The sequence below is a fragment of the Numida meleagris genome, chromosome 3, assembly GCF_002078875.1.
Source record: "Numida meleagris isolate 19003 breed g44 Domestic line chromosome 3, NumMel1.0, whole genome shotgun sequence".
Lineage (NCBI taxonomy): Eukaryota > Metazoa > Chordata > Aves > Galliformes > Numididae > Numida > Numida meleagris.
In genome coordinates this window covers 51,542,679-51,554,339 of record NC_034411.1, presented here as the reverse complement: position 1 = coordinate 51,554,339, position 11,661 = coordinate 51,542,679, and the positions used below count along the sequence as shown (strand labels likewise).

General features: G+C 44.5%; 1 protein-coding gene across 7 annotated transcripts in view; it reads right to left on the bottom strand.

Annotated features, from left to right (window-relative positions):
* The window catches only part of TULP4 (tubby like protein 4), a 145,267-nt gene continuing 133,841 nt past the window's right edge, over positions 236–11,661 (bottom strand). For 4 of the 7 annotated variants that reach the window (XM_021391588.1, XM_021391582.1, XM_021391584.1 and 1 more), the window contains exons 14-15: positions 7,954–10,529; positions 249–6,204 (exon numbers count right to left, since the gene is read on the bottom strand). In XM_021391588.1, the coding sequence (XP_021247263.1) occupies positions 6,088–6,204; positions 7,954–10,529 (2,693 nt within the window). In that variant the 3' untranslated portion in view covers positions 249–6,087. Of the gene's footprint in view, positions 6,205–7,953; positions 10,530–11,661 lie in introns of all 7 variants that reach the window. The other 3 variants (XM_021391583.1, XM_021391587.1, XM_021391586.1) reach the window with 1 other exon arrangement.

Below are 11,661 nucleotides of genomic sequence, written 5' to 3'. Positions count from 1 at the left end.
AAGAACAAACTTCTCATTATAAATTCATTTGCAAAATCAAAAGTTGAAGGGTGAAGTTTTTAATTTTTGTATCACGAACTGCTTCACTGAATCCTATTTCATTCTCTTATTTGGTTAATTGCTTTTCTCTTAAAAATCTCATTTCCTACATGCAGCAACAATCCAACTGCCCAAAGAAATGTTCTCCTCATACATCTCCAGAGGTACCAGGCAATGTGCAAAGCTGCATCTTTTATTCTTAAAACATCTTTGCAGTATTTTTTTTTTTAGGAAGAAAATTAAATAAATATGAAATAATCATTTGCATAGCCCACTGTTCACAAGTAGTAATGAATCTTGTTCCTTCGAGAATGATGCATGTAAATTCCAACCATGCAAAAAGGGCTGTGGTCCCTACCTGCAGAATAATCCTGAGGGTAATAGAGCTCTATGCCAGTATCTGCTGGTGGAGGATTGTGCTTGCTGTGAAGGTGAAGGGACTTGAAAATGAAAAAGTTCCTGTACCAGAATTATTCCATTTTTGTCAGCAGTATATTATTTGCCCTCATACACTGGGAAAACCATTACACCAACCTCTAAATCACATAAACAGCTTGCTCTCCTGCGTTGGAGTCCTAGAAATGAGAACAATAAGGCGAAATTCCATAAGACTGCTTTGTGGCTGCCATTTTACTTCCAGAGTGCTTCAGCGGAGTTTACACAGAACCATCACTATAGCTATTGGTTAATGCTGTACAGTTGTCTCAAATGGATATACAGGTCAAGTCCGTCATTCTTACCTTATAATCACGCAGTGATGGCAAAGTGCATTTTGGTTGTGATTCCACTCTCTTAGGTACCTTGGTGTAACCTGGTGAGGCGAGAAGCTGGCCCTTTGTCAGTATGCCATGCAAATGGCTCATCTGCTGCTAATCCCCAGGTCAGATTCACTGGCCTGGAGTGGTTTGGGATCTCTAGAGATGTGTGATTTCCAAGCTGTTGCTCTGGCAAACACATTCTTAACGGCCAGTAAAAACTTAACTCTGCCTTCGCTTTCAATCAAATCAGTTTTTTGCACATGGATTTAAACTGTTGCTGACAGGTAAAAGGGCACCAAGATAACATAGGGTAACACATATCAGGCTGCAAATGCACAGAAATTGCCTGAGGCAAAAACCAAGCAAGTTCCCACATTTGTCTGGAATTTCTTAGACCAAAAAAAAGACACGTAAAGGAAAGTCAGCCTGTCCAGGCTCAAGGCTTTGTGCATCTTCATAAAAACAATGGAACAAAACTAGAGAGTACAATTAGTTTTCTGTGGCTGTATCATGGAAGGTTTATCTAACTGAGATGAACCTATGTGCAGATTTACTGTCATACAACCAAGATCAGGCTGCTCATAGCACCTCCTTCTGCTGCCTCTGGAACTCAGTGCGTAACTGTTACGATGACAATTCTTTTTGTAACTCCTTCATCTCTCTATCCCGTGCTTCCTCAGAGCATTGCAGAAATGCAATATTCCCACTGCTTCAAGATAAAATTGATCACTCCGTGCACGGTGCATATCATACAAGACTTTAAGCACCAATTTACAGACTCTGTTAGAGCTTTATTTTGAGGGTATCAGCTGTATTTTCTAAATGAATCAGGTTCTCTATTGCATCCCTTTGCACCTTCAGTGGAGCAGATTCCATACAGCCACCAGCTGACATCAAGGCTTTCTCTGCGTAAAGCTGCTGCAGGCAAACTCTATGTCAGCTGCATGCTGCTCTTGGAGCTAAACTGGAAGGAAGAGGGGAGGAATGCCTGCTCCACTGTGTCTCAGTGGACGAGCACCTTGAAGAAGAGAAGATGCCACAGGCAGAGGTCAGGGATCAGCTCAACCAGCTCCATGCAGCGCTAGCTCAGGTATCAGCAACACTATGAATGTGCTGGAACCAGCTGAGCCCCACTGAAGGCGTGCATTAGCCTGAGCAGAGAAAAGCACATTTACTGCTGTACTCTTTCTCGTGCATCATCCTACCAGGCTATGCAAACTAACTTACAAACTGAGCCTAGGTTGTTATACCCTCTTTTATCACACAAACCAGCCTATTTTATATCTTGAGAAAAAGCATAGTACTAAATAAGAGGGAAAGCTTTGTATTTTTTAAAAGCACTCCCAAGTGAAATAGGTAGTTCAAAACAAAGGAGGGAAACGCACAGTGGAGAAGGACAGATTTCTGTAGGTCCCAAAGAAGTCATCTACATTCTTTGTAGTCTACACGGTCCTCCATAGCAAACTCACTGCTTTCAGCTGCCCCAAAATATTTTTGCCTGCCTGAATGATGAAATTTTGCACACTAGCCCACAAAACCAAGTCTTCCTGTATGCACTTTGAACTTCTTGCAGTGAAACATACTGCCTGCAAACAATTTCTTACAAATATGCTCTTTAAATATAAATAATAAAGTGTGTATAACTCACTGATACATAGAAATAAAATAATCCCTTAATCACTTATTACATTACACAAGATAAATAGTTTGCCTTTTGGATGTTAACAAGAAATCTGCATTAAATTATTTTTAAAAAATCACTCAGAACTCCTTAAAAAAAAATAAAGAAAAACAGCAAAATAAAACAAACAAACAAGAAAAAAAAAAAACCATGAAACCCCCAGACTGTCACAACTATTGCACAACTGGAAAAAAAAAAAAAAAAAAAAAAACCTTTGGAAAAACATGTTCAACCACTGGAAATTACTGTGTGTATAAAAGAAGAACATATTTTTGAATACCTCGCTACATTCTTCCTAGAAGAACTTAGTTATCTAACAGAAAACTTGGATCTTACAAATCAAATATCAAATGTAAAATCTATCTTTTGGCTGAATGCAACAGCAATCTTTGGGATTTAAGTGATTATTTTGTGGGGGGCTTTTAAATTTGTGTCTCATGTCATATCTCAATGAAAAACAAAAGAACTGTTGCTTTCACTCGTTCTTTGTTTCATTTAGGATCCAGTTCCACTCTCAGAATTCACACCACTTCCACCTCTCTCATTACAATTCAACATATTTGAGAGTAGCTTCTATCTCTAATACTAGGTATTCTCCAAACCATTAAAACCCTCAATTTTAATTCCCTTTAGGGACTCTGTCAAAGTATTTTCAAAAATACAAAGGAGTATCTTATCCTATAACATCTGACAAGTAAACAGGAAGGTTGGAAACTGTGTTTATTTTCCTGATTTATGATGGTTATTCCTTGTGCTTTGTTTGGGCAGAAGCCACCAGAACGATGCAATCACAAGCTTGGTCAATGGAACCAAATTACTAATGCTGTTACTTGTTATATCTGTTTGCAATTTGTGGATCTACATTAGTAGAAGACTACTGATAATTGGAAAAACTTGCTTATGAACCAAGTGAGGAGGAACACTGTTCCATGGTGCATTAAAGAAACTGCACACAGAAGTCCTTCTAATTAGATCAGATGTTGTTCAGAAAAAAACGTTGATTTCTTCGCATGTGGTAACAATTTTGGCTTAAAATTACAGGCAATGTTCCTTTCAGCAGAAGATTTCTAATGTGAATGAGTTGCCATTCTCCCAGACAGTGTGCATGTCGTGATGTTTCTTGTCTATGGTGTTCAGCATGTGCCCATTATATTCTAATTTGGGTATGACTGGTAAGCACAGACTTTTGGGTGGGAAAGAACACTAATCAGACAACTTTCCTCCTCACGTATTGAAAGCAGCGGACCTGAGAATTCAACTGACTGTTTGCACAGGGTGTAACTCAATACAGATAAATGGCTTAACAGTGCTTCCTTTACAAAAATCAAAGGGAAAAATCTCCACAGATTGTAAAGGGAACAGGACCAAACCATTTCAGTTCCTCCATCCCACATGCATTACGCATACGGGCATGCAAGCTGCCGAATGTCATGCGCGAGAGAAGAAATACAAAGAGGCCCAGATAACACAGAGAAATTCAACAAAATTAATTGTAGCAAATGAAGTCAGTTAAATGCCAAGGGGAATGTTGTGCCTGACATGCGAGAAGCTGCTGATCTCTGGGATCATACAGGCATGGAGCCACCTATTTCCCTTCCTTCCCTCCTACCTCTAATCCCTCTTCCAAGGAAGCTACTTGGCAAAGGGTTCTTCCCAGACTCACCCCGCGGGACATTACCTGTGGATGATCTGCCTTGAAGTCTCTCTTGGCAGCTGTCAAACTCCTCTCTGACTGACATTTGTTACTTCCTCTGTGCTGTATTCTTTACAAGTGTCAGCAGAGCAGAAGTGTCTAGCTCACTGCATTCTAGTAAGCTCTGCTACAGCAGGGTCCTCTCTTACGTGGTATGTTCCTCTAGAACAAATTAAGTACAACACAGATCTGCCTTACCACTAGGATTTTCAAAAAGAAAAGAGAGATAAAATCACATCTGTTTATCCCATGCTATACAGCTTTTCAAGTAAGAAGTTGAACTGGATGAAAGACAAAGCAGCCATTAACACCTCAACTAACATCTTCCTCAATGTGCCTTTCACAACAAAACAATAATTTCTGAAGGAAATCTGCAGTTACATTTTGTAATCGAATGTCCAAACAATTACAGGAATAATTACAGTTTTTGTGTATTACTTTGGAAACTGTTTCCATACCAGAATGTCTTCCATAGCAAAATGCAAGCAAGAGGAAGGAGAGAAAACAGAGAAATACGTACACAAAGATGGACAACACAGAAAACCTTCTGTGCAAGCATCCCTTTTAAAATGGTCAGCAGGTCTGTATGTCCACCAGAAAAAAAAAACTGCAGCCAGAAAGAGCTGTCCTCCCGTCAATAAGCCTTCCCCTGTAACACTCCATTTAAACTTTGGCTTGCCACTCTTACCTGGAGAATTCTATTTGCAAACTACAGTCACAAGAACTACTCAAGTAGTAAGGTGATAAAAGGAGTAATTCTGTCCAATTTTTCCTTCCGCTTTTAACTCATTTTTCCTCCAGCCAGCCATGATGTTGTTTCCTGTAATGAAATTGCTTTCCTGATGAAATTGCTTCCTGTAATGACTTGCAATACTTCTGTCTCCTTCCTAATTTTAGCACAGATCCAATGTTGTGGAACTTGATTCCTATTGATTACTAAGAAGATGAATACACTGGGCCTTCTCATTCACTTGAATGACTTTGTTTATAAAGTGTAAACACATTTAAATGAGGAGCATGTATAGGCATGGCCTTGGAGGTACATCTGGTCACACTGTGCCTCTCCCATCTGCAGGCCAAACTGGAGAATAATACTGCTGATCAATATGAGCAAAGAAGGAATGCTCATAATTATTTTCTTCCCTCTTTTCTGTCACCCAACGAAAGATGTTTATCCCCAGTAAAACAGCACACAAAACAAGCAGACATCAACTTATTTGATACACTGAGTTTTAAAACCACCCACTGGTAACAGTTTTGTTTCTCTTCTGAGTAACACATCATTATTTATAAATTAAATATTGACCTACAGAAGCCTCCCTGGAACTTGTGGTACTCAGTTTTTATCAGAGATCAGAGAAGAAACACGTGTCTTCAAGTATTATAGCTTCTTTTTTTCTTTTTCTTTTTTTTTTTTTGCTGCTATCATTGATGTAGTAGTAATAGTACAAACTGGACCAGAAAAAAAGTTATGTTCCCTGTTTTAAAAAGAACAGCATGATATAAGGCAGTCTATCAAAAAGAGCAGTCTTTTTTAATCCCTCTATGAGCTTACATCAGCTATTGTAGCAAACACAGCAGAACCATCACAACAAGCCAAAAGCCACACTTCTCCACATAACACTGAATGGCTCTCAACCCTTTGCTCTTTCTGAAACCCAGCACAATGCTTTAAAAAAAGAAAACACCTGAAAACAAACAAACAAACAAAAGAGAAGAAAGCCCCCCACCCTCCACCCCATGACTGATTAGAGTTAATGCCCTTCAGCTGGGCACTAAGAGACTTTTCCAGTTTTACGGCCTTCTTCGCTCCCAGGCACCTCAGCGCACCTAACGTAGGCTGCCCTGACATTTTCCAGTTTGGACTCTGTGAGAAGGTTTTGATAACATTTTCCTCTCTCCAGGTTTCTGCTTGTTCATTTGAGGCGTTGAGTCACATTAGCCAGAGCAACAGCAAAGGCTTGCACTGCAGAAAATGGATACTGAAAGTCCAAAATGTAAGCATTGCCATCAATCCTTCCAAACTGCATCACCTGGGAAGCAGGGGAAGAGCAGGGAAGGAAAAAGAGAACAAGGTCAAAAAAGGTGAATCACAGAAAACAGAGAAAAACAAGAGTTAAATAATTTTGCTCCTTTGTAAGGACACGGCTGTTAATCATTCCGAACTTATATGAGTGGGGTATTCACAGAATAGGGTGTGAGGCTGAAGAAGAGTAAGTGCACTGTAATACTGGACTATACAGAGTTATAGTCTATATTAGACTATATAGACTATATTCGACTATATTAGTCTATATATATATTGGCTAATATTTCACTCTATAAATTGAGCATTAAAACATGCTGAACACTATAAAGCATTGATGTAAGTAGACTGTTACCAATGACCTCAACAGATGTGGGTCACACCAGCATCCTTCTTCATGCAGGAAAATACTGTTCTCTCTGTTGGAGAGATTCCGTCATTGCCCCATCAGGAAAACAGATTTTGTTTTCTAAGGAAGAAGCTTTCAGGGAAAGAGAATAACCAATCTCCTGTCTATAGCACCTAACACTTGGTAAGCTGTATTTCCTTATGCAGTTCTGTTTTCCTTTGCATAAAGTTTCCTAGCATATAATTAGACTGAGAATGAATTAGCAAAGGGGCAGTGGGAACTATCTGAAATGTAAAGCTAGGCTAGTCAAGTTGCTCTTCTGCAGGGAGTATGTGAAGTTTGGCCTACTAATATTGCGTTTTCATTTGCTTAATCAGAAGCCCTGATAACAACAGTGAAGTTTCTTGGGCTGGAATGGAAGGGAGTGAGTTGAGCTTTGTTGCACTGCCAGCAAAGCCTATGGCCAGTGTGATTTTGCATGGGCGTTCACGGGCATGTATCCACGGTCACTGTTTTTTTAAAAAGCTGTTGTTTTGCAGCAGGACAAAACCAGGAGACCACCACTGGACATGTATGTTAGATATTTAAGACACTGATCTCCCAAGTTAAATCAGAAAGAGTTGAGAGTTTTGATGTCTTTAATAAACCAAAATTGACATTTAGAGATGGTATGGCTGAACTTGAAATTAAATCTGTAACTCCTGTGTCTCGGCTTGGTTTTGGTGTAGTAACAACTCACTCTGGCCAAAGGGGGAGATCGTAAAACTAAATACTTGGATTTTCTAGCTTTCCAAAACTCCTCGGCCCATAGGCTGCTTAGAAGCAGGCCACTGAGCCTCTCATTCTGGGAGCGGGTCAGAGCCTCCATTTGTGCCTTCAGGATTAAGAACTAGCTCCCGAGGCCTGATAACTCATGAGGGGAAATTTTGATCTTGAGGGAATCCAACTGAACGCCCATCAGCTCTGTTGAACAGAGCACATGCCTGTCTAACCTCTGGAACCGCCACAGGAATGAGCAGTGTTCATTAAATGAGCTATCATCCACACTCACTGACTTCAACTGCCAACTATAGTCAGGGAAATTTGCTGCATTTTTCTCCCTGCAATTTATTACAAAAACTACTTCCCTTCAGAAGTAAAAGCTAGTAAGATTAAAGGAGGCCTTCCTATGTCTTACAGGAGTAATACAGAACATATCTGGTACTTTTACATTACAAATGCACTTTACCCTTACTTCTGAATCTAGACCTTTGATTACTGGTTTTTATTGATTACTTTCTGCGCGTAGCAAAGTTTTTCTCCAAAGAGCAGCCAACATGAGCTGGAAGCACTCTGCCATACAGAAGCAGGCTGGATCCTGGCACCAACCCTCCCACCCAGGTGCAGCATTTGCCACTCCCCTCCTACCTGCCGTCCTTCCAGCTCAATCTGGAAGTTTTTTGCAGACTCCTGGGTCACTCGCCCTCCAAAGTCCAGCTGGTAGACTTGCGTTGCCTCGTTCCACAGCGGCTGCTTGTTGGCCATCACGTACACAAAGCCCTGGCTCCCCAGCCTCCCGTCCTCCTTCTCGCTGGCCTTACGGCACTTGAATTCATCCAGCTCATTGGCTGTCCTCAAATTCCTTTTGGTTTTCCAACCCTTTTTGCTGCCCTGACTCTGGTTCATCAGTTCATCCCCACTGATAAAAAGCTCCGGCTCACTCTCTGAACTATCCTGAAATTCGTTTGTCTTATTCAGCTTCTTGGACTTGAGCTGGTCTTTCTGGCTCTTGACTTTCTTCTTCTCTCTGCCCAGCCTTGGGCTGGATATTAGCGAATTGAAGTCAGTCAGTGTCCTCGAATCCTTTTTGACCTTGCCCTCGGTGATAGCCTGCACGTTCCCTTCCTCAGCACGACTATCCAGCCGCTTCCGGCTCTTCTTGCCAAATTTGTCTGTCCTTTGAGGAACAGGGCTTTCTGTCAAGGAGAGCACCTCCTGGAAGGTGTCTGCCGTCTCCACCATCACCTCTGTACCCACATGGCCCTGAAGCTCGGTTGGCGGGGGAGACATAACCGGCTTCTCCACCACGAGGAGCGGCTTTGGAGGCAGAGTGCCCTGGGGGTTCTGCACGGGTGGGCATGCGCTGTAGGAGCTCCATGGGTGCAAGGCTATCGGTGGCAGCTGTAAACTAGAGCAGGCGCTACTTCCCGGATACATGGGTGGCAAAGGACAATAGGAGAGGTTGGGTGGGTAACCTGGCTGAAGCACTACTGTGGGCTCCTGCTGTGCAAACTGCGTTGGGGCCAGAGCTTCTTTGGGGGAGCAGGGGGGCTGCATTCCCTGAAGGGGAGGGGCACTGTAGCTTCCTGGGTACGGTACTCCGACCCCATAACTTGTCTGGAAAGTGGCAGTGGGACTGGTTGGAGACTTAGGGGAGACAAACGGCATTCGAGACATATCCAGATGCTGAGTCTGACCGATGATGAGAGGAGCTGGTTTTAGAGGGTTGGGTACAGAGCTCTGAGATGTCCTTTCCTGAGGAACCCATATCTCTTCGCTCACCATAGGGTCCCACTGGTATGGTGGTGGCCGTTTTACACTGATGGCAGCCTCCGTCAAGGCCATAGGTACATGCCGTATCGATTTCTCCACCGGACAGTGCTGAGAAAGGGCTTCATCTTCCGTAAAGGCAGAGTTGATATAATCTGCCCGGTCACGGGAATTGTCAGGTGGGCTCAGCAAGTTGTAGGAGGACTGTGAGGCCAAAGGTGACGTACTGACAGAGTGAGCGATGACAGAGCTGTGCTGGGAGCCACTCCCCGTGCTCAGATCAGGTCTCATGCCACTGATATTGGAAGTGCTGCTGCTAGAGTTGGCATTAGTGATGTTGCCTACACCACCAGCACTCGTGGTGCTGCTGCCACCGCTGCTGCTGCACTGGCTGCAGGTGTACAAAGCGGTGGGTACTCTCTGCTGGTACTGTGCTGTCACAACGTTGCTCTTGGCTTTCGGGGGAAGCTGCAAGGTGGCTCTCTGGCTGTCCACCAGCTGGGCCATTTTTAGTGCCGCCTCCCTGCTATTCCTCCGCAGAGTAGCATGGATGATACTGCTGTCCAGCCTCTGCGCAATGCTCCTGCCCTGTGACAGCTGGCTGGCAATGTCGGGGTAGGGCGGTGGGTCCCCAGTGGGGATGGAGTAACGGGGAACTGTCAGCCGGTTCAGGGTTGCACTGGTGCACGGTTGCTGCATCTTCTTCTCGGCAGCGGTGATGCGCAAAGTGGCAGAGCTGCCGGGCCCTGGCAGGGTATAGGTGCCCTGGCCACAGAGCATGCGGGTACGAGGTCGGCACACTTCCTCCACATTCCCACTGCTGTCAAACGTTGTTATCCGCTCGTACCCCAGGGGCGGCTGGTAGTGCCCCGCAGGGTAAAGGGAGAACTCCCCCTTTTTCAGGCAGAGGTCGAGGGGTGGCGGTGGGGGGACAGGTGGGGGTGGTGGGGGGCCGGCTGTGGGAATGGTACCAGGGTAGGGTGGTGGGGGGTTCATCTTGTTCAGCTGCAGCTCCTGAGCGGCCCCAAAGATGACAGCGTCGCCCTCCACCAGTTGAGGTCCTGGTCCTGGACGTGGGGGCTTGGCCTTGAGCGGAGGCTCGTGTTCACGGTCACCATGGTCCCGGAGGTCAGCAAGGGCGATGGCGGGGGGTGGTGGGGCAATAGTGGGAGGTACAGGGGCAGTGCGGGCCACATCTCCCCCAGTTGGTGCCACTGCCCCAGGGCCAGGGAATCGGCCTGGTGCCCCTGGGAAGGGTCCTGGCCCCTCGCCTCCTGTCTCAGCCGGAGGGTTGGCCAGCACGTCCAGCTGCACGTTCTGGTTGGCCAGCAGCGACTGGACCAGGCCGATGCTCTGTGTGGGTGACATGGCCTGGGCCGAGCTGTGGATGGGGGCGATGGGGATGTTGACGGTGCAGGGCGGGCTGCTGGCAGGGGCACCTGGCGCCCCAGGCACTGCAAAGAACAATACAGCCCGTCACTCCTAGCCTCCCTGCATGTGACAAGGCCACTTGCCCCCTGCTGGCTCTAGTCCTGGGCCCATTGGCCTTTACTGAGCATGGCGCTTAGGCAAGCACAAGGATAGCAAGCGTCAAATGAGAGAAATCTCCAGAAGTGGCATTTCATGTATACTTTGCTTTTATTCAGTACTTTGAGGAAGACATTTGGGCAGCTAAAAAATGTGCCACTGGGAAATTTCATGGCAGTGTTTACATGAGATTCAGGAACTGGAGGGAATTTGTTTTTAAAGTTAGTGAGAAAAAATAACACTGCACCTCTTTTGTACTTTGTCATTTTGTTTTACCGTAGACTTTTCTAACTGCTTGCTTATCTTTATGTACTTACTTAAATGCTCCACTGCATTTGGATGGGCTGTTATCAGACCCTGAAATCAGCGGGTCAGACATTAGTTTGAGCAAGTAAGCCAGACTATCCGCACTGACTCCCACTGCACAACAGGCATTTCTAACAGCTGGAGATCAATTTTAGGTTAACTTCGTGGCACTGGTGCTTCAGAAGTAAAGTTCAGCGCTCATGTTCAGGCCACACTATGATTCCCATGGACTTTCTCAGAGCAATGAGTTTACCTGGTGGGTCTGAACTAGCACTCACTCATCATCCAGTTGTAATGACCACTACTCAAATCAATACAAGGTTTTCTGAATCAAGATTCACATTCGTTTTCAGGCAAGTTGTTTTGATGATAGAGACATCAACAATCAAACAATACAAAAGAAAATCTACCCATAGATCCCTGTCTGCTGCTACCTCTTCTTTGCCTCTAATCCTAAGGCCACTGGATGTGGCTCACAGACTTTCTCTAGGGGCGTTGTTGTGGTAAGGCACAAAACAGCCCTCGCCGACCTAGGCTGACACTCTCTAGAGCCAGTGAGGCGCTGCTGTGACATGCTGGAGAAAGCTTTGGGCAGAGGGTGCTATGATGCTCTTCAACCCTGCCTTGATCTGACAGCAATTACCAGCACTGACTTAGATGTTTGATAAGCATTGTCACACATACAAAAAAAAAGGCCGAAGAAAAGATGAAGAAAGTGGAAGACCCGCAATGAAAGCACTGTATAAATAGTTA